The sequence below is a fragment of the Callorhinchus milii genome, unplaced genomic scaffold, assembly GCF_018977255.1.
Source record: "Callorhinchus milii isolate IMCB2004 unplaced genomic scaffold, IMCB_Cmil_1.0 Scaffold32, whole genome shotgun sequence".
Classification (NCBI taxonomy): domain Eukaryota; kingdom Metazoa; phylum Chordata; class Chondrichthyes; order Chimaeriformes; family Callorhinchidae; genus Callorhinchus; species Callorhinchus milii.
The window spans coordinates 523,419-546,130 of NW_024704773.1; the positions used below are offsets into that span (position 1 = coordinate 523,419).

At 38.3% G+C, this 22,712-nt stretch overlaps 1 protein-coding gene across 1 annotated transcript in view; it reads left to right on the plus strand.

The window, feature by feature from the left end:
• mllt3 (MLLT3 super elongation complex subunit) overlaps positions 1-22,712 on the plus strand; it is a 57,849-nt gene that overhangs the window by 20,072 nt on the left and 15,065 nt on the right. The window contains exon 5 of the mRNA XM_042345173.1: positions 21,572-21,653. Within this exon, the coding sequence (XP_042201107.1) occupies positions 21,572-21,653 (82 nt within the window). The remainder of the gene's footprint in view (positions 1-21,571; positions 21,654-22,712) is intronic.

Sequence of the window (22,712 nt, forward strand, 5' to 3'; positions counted from 1 at the left end):
GGTTGTGGGTCATGCCCCAAGTCGGGACTTTGAACTCACAATCTAGGCTGATGCTTCAGTGCATGCTGAGCGAGTGCTACATTGTTAGAATACTGGTCTTTGGATAAGACTACACCATCACATCTACCTGTTCAGCTGGACATTAAAGATCCCATTGCACGATTCGAAAAGAGAAGGAGGATTCTTTTGGTGTCCTTTCCAACAATCCCCCAGATAAAATTGGTCACTCACTCACTTCATGTCTGTTTGTGGGACATGTTGTCCCGCCACCCTCACTAGAAAAGTCATCATTATTGTAAATTATGGGTCTATGAATGAGAGAAAGCTTAAAAAGATAAATCCAATCAATATTTAGATACATTCAGTGCAGCCTCAGAATGCCCTGACATCAGAGTTTGAGAACCAATACATATGTTTGAGAGTTCTTCGAGTGGGAAAACCTGAGCAATGTCTGTGTGTATGTGTAAACTAATTGCACGTTACTCTGCATTGTAAAGCTTCAGGGTTCAGGACAGATCGATCATATTTTGTAAGTCTACATGCTATTGGGCTGCAATCCCATGTCTGCCACATCAACTTATTCAGCTACTTGTCTGTTTTAGAGACTCCAAGATACTTCAGAGGAGGGTAGGGTGGACCAAATTACAAATGGAGGCAGTAACACTCTAATGGGTGTGCATTTACACTTTGATGTCTGAAAAAAATCTAAAATGATCTGCAGTATGCTATGTAAGTTTTAGAAAGTACATATCATGTTTTCATTCCCATAAGGGAACTATTACTAGTTTGGTACCCTGCCAATCTATATATGTTTGGTCGAAGTGGGCAGTCCAAAAGACAGGAGGTATTAAATGTTTTAAAGTGGTATGGTATTCAGAGGTTCATGATGTTTATGAATTGAAAATTAGATACAGATATCTCGCTAGATGAATTTTATGGTTGGGTTTTGTTGAGCAGTGTGAAAGACCTCCCAATCCGAGCCCTTGTAACTCCCTGCAAATTATGACGGCCCTTCACAGAAGTGAAGCAATGCTTAGGACAACATCTGTGGTGAGGAGTCCTGTTCAGTAACCGCTTGCTCTCATTAGAGCTACCAGCACATTATTAAATAAACTCAGGAACACATTGTTCTGCAGATACCTTTTAACTGTTAGTCCAGTTGTAATGAATTATTAAGTGTAAAACTGGTTCTGAATTCAGATTTCCCGATGAAAATTAGTGTTTGTAACTATACCTCTGTCCTAGGAATGCTCATACAAGGAGCATTTTTAGTCTGTGCTTTTTATCTAGTGAATGTTTAGATTGTTTCAATGCTCCGCTGGTAATAAATTAACAATAATTCTTGCGTTTGCTATTGTGCCTTTCACGTTAAGAGGACATATCAAAGCGTTTCACACTATATACTGTAGAGTGCAACGACTGTATTTTGTAGGCGAACAGGTTTTGAGTGGTAGTCTTTAAAGTGCAGTATTTAATTAAAAGTAATTCTATCTTGCTTAACTTAGGTTTGGGATAAAATAATAATAATAATCCTTTCAGCTCTTTAGTACATGTCTCGAAGTGCTTCACAGAATATACCGTAATAATAATCATCCTTGCATTTGATATAGCAATATTTATATTTATATAAATATATATATAAAATATATATATAAATAAATATAAATATATGTATTTGATATGTAAATTGATTTGATTGTATATTTTGTGGGTGAAACGCGGTAGCCAATTGTGTACAGCGGTGTCCCACAAACAGTCATGGATTGAGTGACCAAATTATTTTTAAAGGGATTATTAGCCCCAGAAAAGTGATTTGCTAATTGACTGACGACCGGGTTCTTACTTACTGCTAGGTAAACAGGCATATGGATTAAGGAAATTTGCCCAACATTTCATCCTGCCTGGAATCAAACCCAGGTCTTCTCGCTTACAAGGCGAGTGCTCTAACCACTAAAATTCATATAGAAATTGCATTGGAATGTAATCCCTGTACAGAATCACAGTGTTTACTTCCCAGCAAAGTGAATGAAAGCAGTATTGAAATGTGTAGAACCTTGTACCTCAAGTGGAAGTTTCCTTGCATGTCATGAATCTAAATGTAAATGTGTGTGTATAAGGAATGAAGGTGGAAAAATCTGAGCATTGCAGTTGTTTCTAGTTTGAGCATTAGTCAGAGGAGTAAGTTTATTAAAAATAACTTATACAATATAAACTTTGAGAGAAGCGATGCTAGCCCATGATGTGTTCAGAAATTATGTCCATTAAAATTAGTTATTGCTGTACTTCTTAATTTAAAAAGAAATATGTTCATCACCTATTATTCCTACATCCAAGCCAGGCTAAAGCATAATTTCTTGAGATTTCCACAGCATATTAATACCAGCTGTAAGCTTGCAGCTTGGCAAGAGTGTCTGGGAAGACGAAACTTGATGCAACTGAAAATGTACTTTGTTTTATATAAAAAAACTTGACTTGTTGCCTTTCATTAAGATGATTCATTATTCAATTTAAAAGCATTGTGTTCAGAATTTCCCTTCTCTCAACTTTAAGGTCCTGCCACATGCAATAAAAAACCTAATCCTTACTTTTGGTACAGCGCATTTCAGGTTGGGATGACGTTTCAAAGCACTTCACAGGATTCACTGTGAAGGGTAGTGACCGGGTACTCTGTAGGCAGTAGCTCATTTGAATAAAGCAACATCACACAAACATGCATGAAGTGAATGACCGGTTTTATTTGGTGGACTGCAATGCATTGAAGGGGTTTGGGAGGGTGGTGGGGAAGATCCTGTATGCTAATGCTATCAGAGAGCACTCTCATCACAAGTGACCCACAGAGATTCATTTTAGAAAAAACTCTGTTGATATTCTGGTGCCACAGACATTTGTGTGTCACCACATTGCTCCACAGATTGATATGACACTGGTACACACTCATCATTTCTCCTTTTATCTTTAGGTAGCCATTTTCTTCTCTCTCTTTCAACATATGCCAATATTAACTCTAACCTAAATATTTAAACTGAAATTCGAATAGACTTGAGTTAATTATTATCTCCTGCATTGTTCATTGTTTTCTTAATATAGATTGCCCTTCATTTGGATAGAGAAGTCTCTCCCAGTGTCCTGGGCAATAATCCTTCAGATAAATTGTTCAATTACGTCATGGCTGTTTGTGGGATCTTACAGTGCACCAAATAGCTAAAGGTTTGTCTAAAAAAAACAAGTCATTAGACGTGACAGTAATTACTCTAAAGGGCTTTGAGATATTTGGGCATTATGAGAGCCTTTAAAAATTAAATTTTTCTTCTTTACATTACTCCTGACAGAGTAGATCAAAGTTGTATTTTTTCAAATTCCTAGAACAGCTTGATAGAGAGGGCTACTAACAAGCCTACTGTGGCAGGGGGAAGAGAGCAGACAAAATTATGGCGTGAAATTTGCATTGTTTCACAATGTGATAATTAATTTTCCCACAAAACACTCTTTACACTAAACCCTGCAAAGCACTTTGAAATGCCCCTCTGACATAAACGGCACCATTATCAAATGCCAGGTTTATCATTAATATAGTTAACAAATCCAACATATTCTGAAATGCCACAAATTTCACCTCTATAAATGGTAGCAAGTGGAAAACAGAAATGCCTTCGTTAGCCAGGTATCAGCCTGGCTAAAAAACTGCTGCCCAAATCCTCTCCTGTACCAAACTACACCTAATAAATTGGTCACTTACTCCATGGCTGTTTGTGGGACATAACTGCATGCAAATTGGATGCTATGAATAGTCACTAACTACACTTCATAGTAAAATTCTGTGAAGCACTTTGAGATGTCTCGATGACATGATAAGGTCCTATAATAAATGCAAGGATTATTATTATCAGTTATTATGTTCTAGGGTTGAAAACAAATCTAATCAGAATTATAAGTGTGGAGACTATTAAATTAGTAGTGTCAAGATCGTGGTGTCTAGAATTGTTATCCCAACTCCTCCTCTTTCTGATGGTACTTTTCTTGTGTTGTGAATTTCTGGGATAACCTACTTTTTAGTTTAATGCAGGGATATTTGTATAATATTTCTATGTTGCTCATAACTGAACAATGCTTGTATCCTATGTATCTTACCAAAAGATTGTTTGGGGTGGGAGGGCAAGAGAGAGAGGGAGGGAGGGAAGGAGAAGGAAGAAGTGCATTCATTAAGCAGTCTGGGAAAGGTAGTAAACTATGGGCTACCCCACAATTAGAACAGCATTTTATGTGACACAAAGGGCAATGTATTCAAATTACTCTATACAAAAGAATTGTTGAGAGGCAGCTGGAATTACTGTGTACCCCCTGCAATCCAAGTCGTAAACTTCAAAAGTGTACTGTGCATTTGTTGAAGTACTGTATGTCCTCTTGTTGATGGGGTGGTGTAAAAACAGGAACAGAATGCTTCTGAATGGTGTGAGTACACTTTGTTTTGAACAAGAATTGGCAGCATGCTCCAGGCTATCAAAAGTTAATCCAATAGACTCGATGCCTAGTTCTGCTTAAAATCACTTTTGCAAATAAACAAACGTTGCTACATTTCTTTTTACTAAATTACTTTTACATTTTGCTGCAAGTACTGAACACTATTTAATGGGAAAAAGCTCCATTCTCTTTCCCCCTCCCATGAGAGGACGAAACCTTGTATTTCATTAAACATCTCACACAAAGCTCAGATGTTTCTTATTTTTTACAAGGAAAAAACATTTAATATTTAACAGAGTCACTCAGTGTCTCATTATTCCAAATCAAAATTCCATCATCAGTTTTAATTGAGCAGTTCTGATGTTGTAAATTGTAAGAACAAAAGATGATTATTTTTTGTTCTGTTATTCCATTACTGGTTGCATCTCTGCCAGACTCTTTTTATTCTAATATGCTTGGCAGTATGTTATTTCTGAACCTTGTTCCAAGTTGCTTACTGGTGTGGATTGCTTGTTTTGTTTTAGGGAGAGAAGAGGGGAAGGTGTGGCACTATCCGTTCTTTGGGGAGCAATGATTTAATGGGAGGCTGGTTTAGTGATGCACAGTGATTAATATTTATCTCATCGAATGTTTCCTAGATGTGCAGAAGGTGGGTCCCCTATGGCACTCTCACTGGTCTTTCCCCTGAAGCTGATGCTGCTGTATTCAAATGTTTGTTATAATAATTAAATCCTTGCATTTGATACAACCCCTTATCACATTGTCGAGATGTTTCAAAACGCTTCACAGGATACACTGTCAAGTGATGTTTTTTGTGGGTGAACATTGTAGCCAATTTGCACACAATAATGTTCTACCAACAGCCATCGAGTGAATGACGAATTGTTTTTATTTGGGGATTGTTGGCCAGGATATTGGGAGAAATTCTTTTCGATTAGTGCCATGGGATCTTTAACGTCCAGCTGGATAGACAGACGAAAAGGGATTAGCAGCCTTTGTTTTGTAAGCATGACACTAAGAGTAAATCCTGCTAACCAGCAGTCGAAAACTGTGATCCACGAAACGGAAGTTCAATGACAAACATTTGGTTTGCTAAACATTGAATGTGTTGCTGATCAAAAATAAGTGTACAACATTTTAAATGGGATTGTAAATAGTAGACTAGAACAATACTTTAGGATGCACCAAGATAGTAGAACAAGAAGACATAGGTTTCGAGTTGTAAAATGCAATTTTAGGACAGACACCAGGAAGTTTTTCTTTACCCTAAGGGTAATCAATGACTTGAACAGGTTGCCAGGAAGGGTGGTTGAGTTCAGGGCAGGACAAAGAAGCAACTTGATGCTATAATGGGAGGATTGGAGGGTGCGGGTTCTGGAAGCATGAGATCAGATGGGCTAATAGGACACTCTTCATCCAAATTGATCCTGTGGTCTTCTTTCTATCGTATTTATCTGCAAAGCACGTTCACTACACTCTTCAGTTAGTCCTGCAAAGTGCTCTTTAGACATTTTAACTCTTAAGTGCTATATTAAATGCAAGTATTATTATTATGACTTGCTAGACTTTAATTGTGTCAGTTCATGTGATTATTGCTTTTGCAATTTTTTTTGCTGTTAGCACAATTCAAGGAAATGCATATAAGAAACTTATCAAAACCCTTTTTCAAAAAAAGTGTGTTTTGTTTGTGACTTTTTTGAAGCTTACATCACAGGAAACTGAGTGTGAATGTTTTCATCACATCACAAAACGCCTTGCACTACAGATTAATGAGCTGTTTTGTGAGGTATCGAGGAGTAACCTATGGATTTGGTAATTGACCTAACCATCATCTGTGATCGTCTTTACAATGTAAGTACCTTAATCGTGTTTTCATCTCAGGTCATTAAGGATTTGAATGGGTCCACGTTTCCTCTGAAGTGTTTGAATTCTGGTTGCACCCCGCTCTGTGGAGTGTGAAGAGAAATGTCCTAAAGGGATGATATTTATCGGTCTTACCATTCCCCAAAAGTACATTTTAATAAGTTCTCAGAAATACATTTTAATCAGTTCTCAGAAGTACATTTTAATCAGTACATAACTGGATGGTTTGGTGGTTGATCTTCAATGCAGGACACATCATTATGGTGCCGTTACACTTCACCTACTGGGTTTACATGAGGTGACGATGATGAGAGGTGTGAGCCCTCTCTATGCTACCTTCAAGTGGGAAGGGAGGAGGGGGAAAGGGGAGAAGAAGCCAAGCTATGTGCCTGTGTTCTTAACCATGTGTACAAAGCTCTGTTAGCATCTAAATGCTACCAATCTTTTGATCCTGGGATAAGTCTATTCTCCTGTCAGTTCTTCTTCACTGACCTTAGGAATGTAAAGATGGTCCAATTGACTCCCTGCACATAGTTCAGATGAACTGCTGCCGATTACCCCTCTCACCTCTGCCTCAGAAGGTTATGGGTTTAAGACTCACTTTATGACTTTCAGCTCATAGTCCAGGCCGACACTCCAGTGCAGTGCTGGGGGAAAGTACTGCATCATCTGAGGTGCCTTCTTTTCAGATCAGATGACAAAACGTGTTCCCATTTGTTGTTTTCAGGTAGCTGTCAAAGATCCCATGAAACTACTCAAAAAGAGAAGGGATTTTTTCTTGGTGTCCTCGCTGTCCATCCCTCAGATTAACTGATCTTTTATCTCATGGCTGTTTGGTCATTCAGCAGATGGCTGCTACAAAAGGTCACTACACGTGACAGCAATTACTTGTGAAGTGCTTTGAGAGATTTCAACGTGATAAATAAGATGTCATAAACATGCTGCTTTCTTTCTTCTGACCCAGAAAACTCAGCTGCTGGTTTTGCACTTCTCTTCCTCATCCATTTGAGGTTCTTTTACTTTTTCGGAGTGAGGGGTGGGGTGGGTGGGAGAGAAAAGAGAATGTTAGTCTGTTAAGAGTCGTTATTTGCTTGGTTTTCTATCTCCCCACCACCACTACCATTAAACAATGTGTTTATTTCAAAACTGGTGCACTCCGAATGATTTCTGTATCTGGTTTGCAATCGTCTAACTGGCACCAGTTTCTTCTCTATTATGTGATTGTACCGAACTAGATGAGTTATCGCCATTTCAGATGGGGTGGGACACCTAGCAAGTATTAATTTATTTGGCATTGTTTTTAACCACAAGGTGGTCAGCTCTTTTTTTATGAACATTTGGAGCTTTGAGTACCAGTTGTCACCTCTGACAGTATAGGTTTTTAGGCCAATTTCTCTCGTAAGACCTTTGGTGCCTTTTGGTATCAGAAACTGGGCTCACATTTATCTCCACTTGAAAACTGATTTGTAGCTTCAGGAAGTTTAAGTAAGATTTTAATCAGAATTTATGTGAGTGACTTGCTGGCAACATTGTAGGCCAATTTCAATTTGTATGGGATCCTAAACTTTACCACGTCAAAAATGGCAAAACAATTTACAGCCTGCGCAAAGTGCACATTTCTCAGTGGTGCTTTGTGCTCTGAACTGAACTTTTTGCCCAAAAAATAGACACACCAATATACAGTACAGTATATTCCTGGGAGCGCTTTGAGACGTCTCAACATTGTAATAAGGCACTATATCAAATGCAAGGATTATTCATTTTAACAACAACTTGTATTTATGTAGAACCCTTCACATAGGATAACATCACAGAGCGCTGAAGTTTTATTCCATTGTTTATTGAAGGGTACCTAACTTTTGGGATCTGAACACTTAATGCAAGGGAATCATTATATCTGTTTTTGCCCTTTCAGTAATAATAATAATAATCCTTGCACTTGATATAGTGCCTTATCCCGTCACTGAGACATCTCAAAGCACTTCACAGAATATACTGTAAAATGAATTGACTGTATATTTTGTGGGCGAAACGGGGAAGCCAATTGCATACAGCAATATCCCTTAAGGGTGAGGATTTTGAGCTAAACTTTTTTCCAAAAGTCATATTTGAAAAAGGAAGGTGGGATTTCATGCTCTACACCAGATGAGTGTACAGAGACAGATGAGATCCGCTGTGTCTAAAATCCACAGAGGTAATTAGAGGAACCATATAGGCAGGAATGCAATTCTTTATGGTTGTAGTCACTACTGCAACACGGGGCATAGTACAACACTTTTAATTAACTGTACAAGTTCCTTCTCCTGCTTTCAGAAGAATCATTTCTTCTGAAAGGGAATGTTTCTGAAGCTTTCATTGAGTAAACTTTCAGTTGCCTTGTACTTAACAACATATGATGTTGTGAAAGACTTATCTTTGTGCCTCTCAACATAAATAGATAAAATAATAATTCGTTGCACTTGATACAGCGCCTTTCAAGTCCACATCACAAAGCTCTTCACAGGATTTTTACTGTAAAAGCTCACTTTTAAAGTCCTCCATGGTCTTGCCCCACCCTATCTCTGCAACCTGCTAAAACCTTACCAACCAGCCTGCTCCCTCTGCTCAGTGGGCACTGGCCTACCTCATGGTCCCCACCCTGTCTGTCCTATCTTTGACGGTTGGGCCTTCAGCCTTTCTGCCTCCATCCTCTGGAGCTAAATCCCTGAAGTTTCTTCTGAAAAACTGCACATAAAATTACATAAAACATGTTGAAAATCTGGTTCAGTTGCATAGTTTGCCATTATTATTTCAGAGTTTATTCAAATCTCCGAAACCTTTTCATTTCTTTTCCATATAACACTGCTCAGAACAAGCTCTGGAAGTGGAAATTTAAATTTAATAGCAACATTAAAAATATATTTTTAAAAAAGGATAAAATCTTAGTTTTAAGTGTTGCCTTCATTGCAATTCAAGTAGACTGTTGCAAATCTTAAAAAATGGAATTTACAAGATCAGCTCAATGGATTTGATTTCACAATAACGCTTTAAGTGTATAGCCACCACCTGTTTTTGCTCATAAACATATCAGACAGGAATGTTCTATCTAGCAGAAAGTATCCACACCTGTACTCACTGCAATAGCAAGGCATAGAAGCTGATTCTATTTCTGATAATACATCATTTAACTTGAGCATCCCATTTTCCATTAATGAACGTGTGGAAGGAAGCCAATTAGACTAGGTTTTTAACTTTGTTCCCTCACCACAACAGCAACTGTGTGTTTGTTGTCTACTTCTCAGACTCGTTCTGGTTATACAATAGTAAGTATTTTTTCTGACTTGTTATGCATTCTGTTATAAATTGAGGTTTACCTTTTGAATCTGGACATAACTCGTAGTTATAGTTAGGGAACAAATTCCTTTCTCTGTTTGAATATTGCCATGAGATCTCTTACGTCCAGCTAGACAGGCAGATGCGTTGTTGGAAATGCCATCCTTTGGAAAAGATATTAAAGCAAACCCCATTTGCTTGATCAGGTGGATGTTAAAGATTCCATGGTACTGTTCAAAAAAAAGAAGGGAGTTTCTCCTGGTGTCCAGGCCAACAATTTTCAAAGTAAAATTGGACATTGGCTGTTTATGGGACATTGCTGTGTGCAACCTGGTTGCTACATTCACCTACAAAACACCGTCACTGCACTTTACAGTGTATCCTGTGCTTTGGGATGTCCTCCTGACGTGGGAGGCGCTGTACCTAATAAGGATTATGATGCAGGAAGCATTACTAATGACACATTCGGTGCTGTGCACATGAGTTACACACATCGAGGCTTGTTGATATCACCACAAAATTAGGGTTGCTTACTGTGGAAATTATCAGAGGTAACCTGACGACCCAACCATTTTTTAACGTGGTTGGCCAGCTGGTCAGCGCTGAAACTGCTTGTCCCATGCTATCAGTCTGTGGGTCCATAGGTTGCCAATCTGATAAGAGAGGCTGCTCTGCATCAGGGGTACCTTATAACAAGCCTCTTAAAACAAGCTTCATTGATATAGAATGTTTTTATCCCAGCATTTCCATGCCATCCCTTATGCTGTTGGTTCTCTGAAATGGTTAAACTTGACAATTTTAAGTTTAATTAAAAATTCATGCAGCAACACGTTGATACTGAAGTACCATTAACCAGTAGTGATGCCAACTAATGTTAAGTCTCCACAAATAAATGGGGGCGGTTACATGCTTGGTTTTTAGCATGTCTCATAAATAGGTCCATAGCAAGTGGGCATTGCAGCTGTGTTGTCACATGAATCAAACGTTTACAGATTGGTAATCATAGGTCAATTTTTTTTAAAAAATCCACTTTTTGGGACGGTTAGCTGCAGCAATCAACAAACATGTATCTTATTGACATCCTACAGTGTCGTGCAGGTGCAGGCTTCAATGGCCCAGTTATTGATCACTCTGCCTTTTGTCAGCAGGAAACCCACGTCTCCACCATAACGTGTCATGTTTATTGCATCCTCCTTTTGTTTTCCTTTTGTTTGTTTCAGGAAATTGATAATTGCAGGCTTCTGATTATTTCCTGTTTACGTTCCTGCTGGCAAGAAAGGTCTATACAACAAGTTTGGAGGGAAGGAGGGTAGGGTGGGGGATAAATTACTGAGAAATCCTTTTGATTACTGTCTGTCATAAATGCCGCTAACAACATTAACTGTACATGAAGTGTGACCGTACCTTTTCAAGAAGGATTATTTTGACTAAATCTGAATTTCTTAAGTGCTCCTCTCATATAACGAAGCTGAGCAGGAAGAATCAACACACAGGGAACAGCGACAGTTTTATTGGCAGGAGAAGAAGGTCCAGATTTATGGCTTAATGGCACAAGTAGAATTCTATAGTCTGCATGAAAAGCAAAGTCTCGGCTTTTATCTGTTCCTTTCCCTCCCCCTTGGCTGCAGGAACTGATTTTAACCTTTTGAGGACAGTTGGTGACTTTACTGCACCTAAAATCTAAAGCAATTCAGTTATTTGATCCACTTCTAAAAATAGGTTGTCTGCTCTATTTAATAATAATAATAATAATCCTTGCATTTGATATAGTGCTTTTTCACGTCTTCTCGACGTCTCAAAGCACCTCACAGGATATGCTGTAAAGTGAATTGACAGTATATTTTTTTGTGGGTGAAACGCGGCAGCCAATTGCGCACAGCAGTGTCCTACAAATAGTTATGAATTGAAAATGACCAATTAATTTATTATTGTTTTGGAGGGACTATTATTTGTTCCATCCAACAGATTAATATTGGATTGCAAAAATGAGCAATGATTATTTACCCAAAGTGTATAATTTTTTTTGTCACCACCTTACCCTGCCCCCGCTTTGCTTTCCTTCTCTAATAAAAGCACTAAATCTTAGCTTCTCAGTGAAGAAGATATTCTTCATGTGTTAACCTGGACAGTGAATTTTGGCATTTTCCTCAATGGAGGAGAAAAAAGCCTGTGTTCTAACTGAAGCCTCACCTGATTTTTCAGGAAAGTGTTCAACAGCAGGTGAACCTGAGCTGTGATTCTCTCCATCCAGCCCACACACACACTTTACTAGCTCACAGTGCTCGTGCTGAGTCATATTGTAGATGCTACCAATTTTTCATGCTGTGATGTAATCTAAAGTTGTAGAGTTAATGCCGATGTGAAAGACAACTCTTATTGTTATATGTCAGTTTGATTCCATTTTGAAGGAAATCTTTTGGGTTTAAAATTACCAAAATAATTTAGTTGCTTTTTAAAATACAATATTAGGGGGTAGATTACACATTGATCACAATTTATTTTAATTTTTTCACAATATATTTCATATGGGATTTTCTGTTATAGTTTGCTTGATGCGCGATAGTCCTATGTTTGTAAAGTCCTACACAAGTTATTATCTAGTCTTTAGTTCAATTCACGATTCTGAAAGTTTAGTAACAGTAGGTCACCTTCTGAATGTTGATCTTTGTTTTGACGGAGTTGGATATCTAGTGACATACTGTATATTTGTATTAACTGAAAAGAGCCGTCACCACGAACTAATGCCATCTTTAGAGGGATTTCCTTCTTGCTTGGGTGATTAGTACAAGCAAAGAAGAAAGTTCTCTTATTTTTATAGTGATTTATTATGTCATAATAATCCTTGGACTTGATGGAGCACCTTATCATGTCTTCGAGACGTCTCAAAGCTCTTAAGAACAGAAGAAATGCTAGATGAAAAAAAGTCCATCTAGACTAGAGAAACCAAGATCCATCTAGTTTGCCTTAAACGTTCCTGGCGGTCGCATGCACATATGTCCCGAACTGCCTACGTACTATATCCCATAATGTTATTTCGTAAAAGAAAACTATCTAATCTGCGTTTGAAAGAATCAACACTACCTGCTTCAACCATCTCCCTAGGGAGCCTGTTCCACAGGTTCACTATTCACTCACTGAAATAGTGTTTGCGTAGATTTGTTTTGAATTTACCTCCTTCAATCGCAGGCCGTGTCCTCTGGTTTTACTATGCTGGACACGTTGAAACAGCCTGTCATGATCTATATTGTTTTGCCCCTTTAGAATCTTAAATACAGCAATCGTGTCACCTCTCAACTTCTCTTTTCCAGCGTGAACATGTCCAATTTACTTAGTCGCTCCTCACAGTCCAGTCCTTCCATTCACAGATTATACTGTAAAATAAATTGATTGTATATTTTGTGGGAGAAATGCGGCAGCCAATTGTGCACAGCAGTGTCCCACAAACAGTCGTGGATTGAGTGATCACGTTTTTAAAAAAATGTCATGCCTGTCTGGTTTACAGTAATAGTCAAATGCTGTAACTTTTTGTAGGCAAATACAGCAGGCATTTTGTTTGTTACAACAAAATCATGAAGTGACTAAGCGATTGATCTGGGAGACTGTTGGACAGGACACCAGGAGTGACTAACTCCTTCCTCTTATTGAATGGAACCATGTGATCACTTGAACATCAAGCAGACTTGTGCGTTAGAATGCACTTCTTTATAACGTGAGTTTGCCGTTTCTGGCTGAATTTTTTTCCATATATTTATACTGAGTTTCTAGGGATTTTGTAAACAAAAAATATATCCCACAAATTTAAACTTTGAAAATATTTCTGCTGCTTTTTTATTTACTGTGGGTTCATTTTGGTGATCTCGTACAACTGTTTTACCCTTTTATTCCTGAATTCACACACGTTTGCCTTCTCTGGAAATTTGCTGCACAGACTTGGCCCGATTTTTTAGGGAAAGGGTTATTGAGCTTATTTAAGTAATTTGCATTTACAACATGAAATACTTTAAACCGTATGTATTCTTGTGTCTGCCTCCGTCCTCAGTTAAACGTTGGCTGGAACACTTACAAATCTGTTTTAGGTTAACAGATTGCAGTGTAGAACATGTCCAATGCAGAATATATTCCATATTGCATCTGTAAAGCTATACTATATTAACAAATATTAGGGACAATGTCACTTGCACTAATGTAGGGGGGAAGATTTCAGGCATTCACTCATTTGTAGTGAGTGAATCTGTTTTTTAATATTGTTCCACCAATATTCACTTTAAAAGCACTGAATGACTCCTAGCGACAGCCAAAAAAAACATTGTGTGGGTTAGCTTGCCAGCCGTGATTTATTGCAGCCATATGCCTGTTTTGTCGAGCTGGGTTATGCTGTAGGTGGAGTATATTGATGTATTGTAAAAAAAATACAGAAAAGCTGTTTCTGCACACTGAGTACACTTCAGTTGCAAGTGCTGGTAATACTTCAATTACACATTCAACAGCTTGGATTTGTGTAACTGCAGGCATGATGTTAAAGGCTTTTTCCCCCCCTGGATCGTTCCATTTGGGCAAATTACTGTTCGTTTTAAAAAGAAAATGTAGAGAGAGTACTTGCTTCCATTTACTCTTCCTTTCCTGCTATCTCTGTGGCGGCAGATATGCTTTTAGTAGCTGTGCTAAAATAGAGCTCAAAGGTATTCTGTTGGCAGGAGGGCAAATTGTAATTTAGAATATCTATGTACAAAATGTGTTCTCTTTTCTTTCTATCCCTCTCCTTCCCTTGTTACTTTAACTTAAATTACAGGTAGAAATTGTTTTTTTTAAAAAAAGCAATGTTTTGAGCAACCAATTCATTTGAAAATTGAGGGTAACTTTAGATTAGGAGGGAATCAGGTTAACAGGAAGAAAATATCTTTTGAAATAGGAACGATGGTCTTTTATAATTATCTGGATGGTGAGGATATGGAACCTAAGTATAATTACGCAATCAAAAAAGAATGGGACTATGATCTAGAAATAAATAATAAATTTGTATATCATATGGAATATTGTTATATGCGTCGCAACTAATCCATGACAAAGGCAGCCCACAAATGATTGAAGTTAAAATTGAGGAAGATGAAAAGGGAAGAAAACTGAAGAAAAAGAGTATAAATGGTGTTATGGGTTGGGGGGGGAGATTTAAAATGGAAAATCGCGTATTATCAGAGGTACTGTTAGTATTGGCAGCAACCAATACCAGCAATACCTCTGATAAAATTGATCATTCACTTCATGGCTGTTTGTGGGACTTTGCTGTACCCAAATTGTCTGCAGCTTCCACCTACAAAATATCCAGTCACGAGACTTCACAGTAAATCCTGTGAAGCATCATGAGCCATCCTCCTGACATGAAAGGAACTAGGTATTGAATGCAAGATTTATTATTTATTATGATACACCCATACTGGGATCAAGCACAGTCTTGTCATACTTGCTGCTTTTCTTTCTGCAGCTCCTCAGGTGGCAACATGGAAACAGCCCATTGGGCTTGGTTAAAGTCCTGCTCTTTCTGTGGCCGTTCAGGTTCCCACAATGTCGGTTGAGCTGCTTAAGGGTTTTTTTGATTCCTTGGACTTGAATGGGAGGGATGTAAACTCGAACCTGTAGGATCATGCAAACAGTTCAAGCAAATGCCAGAAAGCTTGTTCCTATTTCAGAGGGTTTGAATTGAAGTCTTGAGCAGACCACCTGAGCTAGCTTTAATGTTCAGAGTGATCCATCTCACTTTTTTGTGGGGGGGAAAAATGCAGCAGTACTCACAAAGCTTGTAGAAAAACAGTGGTCGTAGAGAAGTGTTGGTTGCAAGCAAATGAATTTCTGATTTCTCATTATTCCATTACCTTAAGGAAGAAGGGTGACATCCAATAAAAATCATCATCCTTGCATTTGATTTAGTGCCTTTCAAATTGAGAGGACACCTCAAAGTGCCTCTAAAATACACCACCATAAACTTTGCAATGTATCCTGTGAAGCACTATGGCACATCCTCCAGAAGTGAAGGGCACCAAATGTAAGGATTATTATTATTTACAATAAATCCTGTGAAGTGCTTTGAGACATCTTTCCAACACAAAAGGCACTATGTCAAACATAAACATTATTGAATAATAATAAAGCTGTTTACAGGATATACTGTGCTCTCTACATACATAATGTTTGAAATTAACATAGGGATGGGAGGAGACCATTCAGCCCTCTGAACCTACTCTGCCATTTTATTAGATCATTGCCATTGTTTTAAATACATTTCCACACCTTTTCTCCATACACCTTAATAATTTTATTTCCCAAGTATCTGTTTCCATTTTAAACATTCCGTTAGCATCTATAGCCTCGTGTGGGGCAGAAAGTTTTTGTTGCATATACTTCAAATACATGTTACAGAATGCCGATGTTTAAGCATTACCTAATATTTTGTCTTGGGAATTTGAAGACATTGGGTATGCCATGTTCAACAAAATAGATTTAAATTTCTGCCCCACAAGCGTTGAGCTTCAAAGATTATTTTAGTGGAATTTGAAAGATATTAAGATAAACCCTTAATTACCTGAAACGAATAACAACAACAACAAAATTACATTTGTATAGCGCCTTTCATGGGAAAATGTTAACACAAATCTGCTTCAAAAGGTCTATATGTAACTTCGGTCACAATAATCGGATCACTTCATCAAATTGTAATGAAGTGTTCCTTTAGCTGCCCATTTAATGTTACTGCCATTTTAATGTTGAAAAGTGACTCACTCTTAGGGTCACTTTCTTTGTTAGTCTTTTAATTGAAAATTATTAAACTAAAAAGTAGACAACAAAGCTGTCCTTAGGTGGTGGTTTTTTTAACAAAAGAACAAATGGGAACCCTGGAAGAGATGTGTTGGGTCCTTTTTTATGAGTTCCTTAGTGTTGTCTGGCTAGCCAGAGCATGTGTTGGAGGACTGTGATTTATGGAAGACTCTTGACCATGTGTTTACTGTCAGACAGACACCCAGACAGACAAACAGGCTGTAAATTGCATCAGGAAAACATCAAAGTGCATTTCATTCTCCCCAGAAACCCATAGACATAATCACAGTTTACCACCCTAGTTGGTCTTCTTTGCTTCAGTGGCATTCTCGTCCTTTCACAATGGCCAGACCCCGCCAGTGGGCTACTTTATCGCCATTTTGCTTTGTACAAGCTTTTGAACAGCCCCAACATGGCACCCACCCTCTTGCTACCACCCAGCCCCCCACCCCCCACCAGATTTTAAAAAAGAGCATTTTTCCTCAAGTTTACAGTGTTTTCTGGGAATAAAAAAATGTGTTTGATAGAACTACTCTAACTGAGATGGCAGATGTGGTTTTTAATTACTTTAGATACAGTGTGTTCTTTTTTAAAAAAGAAAGCAATTCTTCACAAAGTGAAGATGATACTGTGGTTTCCTTTGGATCAGCAGGAGGGTAGGGGGAAAAGGCAGCTTTGGAATGCTATAAATCTTCTAGGAGGCCAATGTGCTAATGAGCATTTTGGATTCAAACCCGCTCATTAACTTGTCTGTGGGACCAGAAAATGAGTAAAACAGGAAGAAGACACACGATGGTCCCTTGACAGGGGAAGCCAACGTTATTTATTTTCAGGGGAAGGGGCCTCCATTGTCGCAGGACCTCCTTCACGCTAATTCTAGTCCATGAAGTATCTATTCAGTGATTAGTAACCACAGGGTAAGTGGTGGAAAGCCCCCAACTGAATAAAGTCATAAATACCAGGGTCCTTGGGATAACAGCTTATAAACCTGTCAAAAAACACATTTAGTGCCAAAGATAGCCTCAGCTTTCTAGAGGTGTCAAAGCCAGCAGGATAGTAATCCTCATTCATACGGAGAACCAACAGGGCAGCTTTGTACTACTGAAGATAATGCTTTCTTCCTTCATATTGAGCAAAATCCTCTTACTGTAATTTACTTGTTCATGCACATGATCTTTGCTTTAGGATTTTGGCTCACGGAGGTGGATTTCACCTATCCAAGCAATACCTTGCACGTTGCCTAAAACTTGAGAACAGTAATTGTATTTTAATGACAGTTGATAAGATAATGGGGGAATCCAAAATTCCTGAAGAGATGGGAATGATGGGATGGGAATGTTAGCTGCACTGATAATTTTCATAAGAACATAGGATTTCACTGTACCTATTCCAGTCAATGTGGTCGGTAGTCCAAGGTAAAATAATCCTACACTACAACAACAACAACAAGATTGCATTTATAGAACGTCTTTCACGTCGGGAGGACGTCCCAAGGCACTACTCCATCTCTCAACAGAACAAGCGGTTTCCTAATTCCTGTTTGAATTTACTGACATATTCTTGCTCTACTTCTCCCCATTCACACGTTTGCCGCTCACTTACTATCTTTCCGTCCCCAAATTGGGGAGTTGCTTGGGGCCCAACATGCTGAATAGGAATCACGTGTGTTCTTTGCAAGTTTGGATTATTATACAGTCTTTGTACACAGGGACATACAAGATTGGATAATGGGAAATTTCTCTCCCCACAAAATATCTTTTGTTGCATCGATGAGGTACATTTCACGTTGAGTGGAAACATTAAAGAATATTTCTAAGGTGATTAGCTTTGTTAATGTTTTAATTGAAGACTTGTAAGAAAAATGGAAGCCCATGGTATAAAAGGGACAGTGGCAGCATGGATCCAGAACTGACTGGGAGACAGAAAGCAGAGAGTTGTGGTGAACGGCTGCTTTTCTGACTGGAGGGAAATGTACAGTGGCGTCCCCCAGGGATCGGTATTAGGACCACTGCTCTTCTTAATATATATAAATGATCTGGACTTGGGTATAGCAAGTACCATTTCCAAGTTTGTGGACGACACAAAGTTAGATAGGATAGTAAACAGTGAGAAGGATAGCAGCCAACTACAGGAAGACATAGACAGAATGGTAAAATGGGCAGAAACATGGCAGATGATTTTCAATGTGGAGAAATGCGAGGTAATGCATTTTGGAAGAAAGAATGAGGGGAGGCAATATAGGCTGGTAATACAATCTTAAGCGGGGTGAAAGAACAGAGAGACCTGGGGTGCAGGTAAACGAATCCTTGAAGGTGGCAGGACAGGTAGCTAAAGCTGTAAAAAGGGCACATGGGATACTAGGCTTTATAAATAGGGGCAGAGAGTTCAGGAGTCAGGAGGTTATGATTAACCTATATAAAACATTGTTTCCACTGGTGGGTGTGTCGGTGACTCGAGGTCACAGATTTAAAATAGTTTCTAAAAGAAGCAGAGGGGAGGTGAGAAGAATTTTTTTCAAACAGCGAATGCATTGCCTGAAAGGGTGGTGGAGGCTGATTCGATAACAACCTTTAAAAACATGATGATTATCCTTCTTTCCTTCTTATTCACCTAACCACTCAGCTTAGGATCATCTGTAAATGTTGTAATATCGCAATAGGTTCTCGCCTCCCAAGTCATATGCACCAGTTCAGACCCCCGCACTGATCACTTTTTCCCATATTGAAATTTTCCATTTATCATCCATCTTCTGCTTCCTATTGGTGTTGCCAATTTTCAATCCCAACCTGTGCATTTACCATTAATTCCATGATCTTTAAAGTTTATCAAAAACATTCACTGAATGCCTCTTATTCACCAGTTTAATTACTTCCTATAAGAACGCACAACCTCAGCTAAATGCGAAAGGATGAGATCCAGAGAGCTGGTGGCTTCTCTTGGCAGCGAGTTGTGGTCTTTCATGAATATAGTCTGTAATTTACGCTAATGCAAACCTTGGTTTCGATTTAAAACGCAGTATTTTGCAAAGAATTTTAGAGAATATTTTTTTTGTTGTGGACTGATGGGGACCAACTGAGATGCATTTCGGTGGAAGGGAAAAAAGGGTTTGAGTGTTTTTTAAAAAAAGTTGCTGGCCCACAACAGTTTGTGTTTGGTGCCTTTTGTTCATCATAAGAAATGGCACTTTAGTCTGAACTGGCTATTTCTGAACTGGCATCGCAGTTAAAAACAATTATAATCGAAAGGATTTAGGTGGTCAGTTCTGGCTCATAAAACCTTTATTCTGTTCACTGAGGTACCCTTCAAATGCCTCGATTGGAAGCTGTGCCCTCCTCTGGTTTGAATGTCATTTAACAAAGTGAGGCACCACTGTGTAACTTTTATATAGAACCACAATTGTGGGCTGTTGCATTGTCTCACTAGCTCTTGTTGCAGTGTAGCTGACCAAAAGTGTGTAGATTTTTTATTAAGTTTGTTGAAATTTCTTTCTTTCACTGCTTTTCTTCCTCTCCACTCACCCCCTGCCCTTCGTCTCACTGTGTCTCTCCACCACCCCCCACTACCAAAAAAAGCCTTATTACCTTGGTAAGCATAGCTGGGATTGTTTATGAGAAAAGGCAATTACAGTCTGTAAATCACTCTGCTCATTAGGATGGGTCCAATTGCTTGATTTATAGGCAGAAGCAACTGTTTAGATCATCAAAGATGTCTGCATGTAAATGGTTTCAGTTAATGACTCAGTTTACAATCCCACAAAATTCACACTTTTGAAACATGCTCCAGTTATAGGTACAAAATGATTTGTGTTGCGTCATCGAGAACGGGGATTGCTAGTTTGCTTTTTAATTTTGGGCACAGCAAAAATTAACTGCTAATAAAGCAGTGGGTGCACTGAAACAGTAACAGGAGAGGTGGGTGGCAGTGGTAACCCCTTAGCAGTTTGATCGTACATTTACCAAAATGCTTGAAATGTCTGGGGCAGAATCAAATGGCAACAAGACCACAGGGCGAAAGCTGCTTTTATTGAAGGTCAGAGAAGCCAAAGTTCTGGCCCACGATGAGTTGTGCTGAATTCATCGGTTCCTTTTGTTTTTTTTAACAAGAGGTGATCGTATTTGATGGTTCTATTTAGCAGAGTCTGCAGGTTCATTTTCTTTGTTCTCTCCCGATTAGTTTCCGCAGAAACCAGAGGATTTGTTCGCTCGTCACCCACAAAAATACAGTCAATTCACTTTACAGTATATTCTGTGAAGCACTTTGAGACGTCTCGAAGACGTGATAAGGTGCTAAATCAAATGCAAGGATTATTATTATTCTAGAGATGTACCATCGTAGATGCAGCAGAGCCCTGACGGTCTGCAGTAATGCTGGGGTCCGAGAGAAGGGGATATAATTTAGACTTGCAGCTGTTTTTTATAAAAATGTACTTTTTATGAAAGAGAAAATGCTCCATTCTTTTAGGAGCATTGTCGAAGGTGATGTCCTTCGGATGAGATATTAAAGATCCCATGGCACTATTCAAAAAGAGAAGAGAGTTTCTCCCGGTGTCCTGGCCAGTAATTCCCCAAATAAAATTGATCAATTATGATGCGGCTGTTTGTTGGACGTTGCTGTGCGAAAATTGCCTGCCACGTACTCCCTCAAAATACAGTCACTACACTTTACAATATATCCTATGAAGGGCTTTGATACGTCCTCCTGACATGAAAGGAGGGTTATAAACTGCAAGGATTATTATGGTGAGTGATTTCAGAGCTGTACTCTCATTTTAGTGTCCAGGTGACTGTTTATAAACCTAAGACCTTGTAATTATTTCTCGATGTCCATTTATTCTCTTAATTGAATTTTTGATGTCCAATAAAACATTCAATTAATTTTGCCCTGAGACACTCTTAATTCTCAGTGCCTTTCCATGCTTTCATTTCAGAGCAGCCTGATTGAGCCTGCTTTTAATTTTGTTTTTGAATACTGCATTTTCAACTGAGCTGAATAAACTATTTTGTAGTGTAACATTTCTAATGAGTCAGGACATTTTAGTGTTGTTATAGCAGTTTTCAGTCAATGATTTTCCCAGCTACAATGAAGAATATTAACTCTTTATCTTCTGTTTTGTCTCTTTATTTGGTTCAAGTCCGAACAACCAAGTCCTGCTGGCTCCAGTTCCAGTTCTAACTCCAGTTCCAGTTTTACTCCATCCCAAAACAACCGACAAGGTAAAGATCTATTTCACCTTTAATGGGAATGGCAAACAGTCATTGCAGAAAGTTGCCTTGAGTTTTTTTTGTTACAAAAAATACTCCTTAATTTCCAGAAGTGTTGAACATTAATTTATTGAATGTCAGCTTTATCAAGAGGAAATACTTAAGACCTGTTCAGATTCTTATGAACTGAATAATATTAACACTGGCATAAAGCCATGCTTGTCATCTGAATTTACTTCAAGTCTTATCTGTGACCATAACTGTTTATTTAACTCTGCAGCATAAAGAAATTGTATGTTCTTGACTTGGGTCCAATGTAGATAAGGAAATTATATTTTTTATATATGTGTGTATATATATATATATATATATATGAAAACTCCATTTGAAGTCCATTTGGACGAGTTATTAGTTGTAAAAGTAAGAAAGCTCCACTTTCTTCAGTGAATGTACCTGAACCTATCCTCTGAATTCCCTGGATAAGGACAACAAATTGGAAGCGAAATGTGGTTTTCAATCAGTACTCTTGTTCTTTAGTACCCTGGCAACATTGATCAATTCGTAATTTTAAGTAAATTGTACATCAGTTCAAGGCTACCTGTAAGCATCTGACAAAGTAAAATGCTACTGTCTATATAATCTGAATGCACACTCACCCTGTAATGCCCTTGCCAAAGTGAACCTGGAGAAATAAATAAAATCTGATCTAGCTTCACGAAGATTACGGATTGGTCGAGCATCCACCTCATTACTGTTTGTGAGATATTGTCCAAAACTTGGCACATACCAATCCTGGGTTTTTCACTAGGATAATAACAGAGATTGGAGATTATATTTATTGAATTGTTGAAAGTTTACATTGTATAAGGCCATTCACACCATTGTGTACAATTCACATATCTACATGGAGAGACTTGAAAAGTTGGTGCTATTTTCAATAGAGTAAAGAAGGTTAAGGGACAATCTGATAGAAGTTTTCAAGACTAAGTAATATTAATTAAAATATTTAATAGTATTTACACTTAAAATGTCTTGAAGCGCTTCACAGAATTCCTGTACATTGTAGTGACT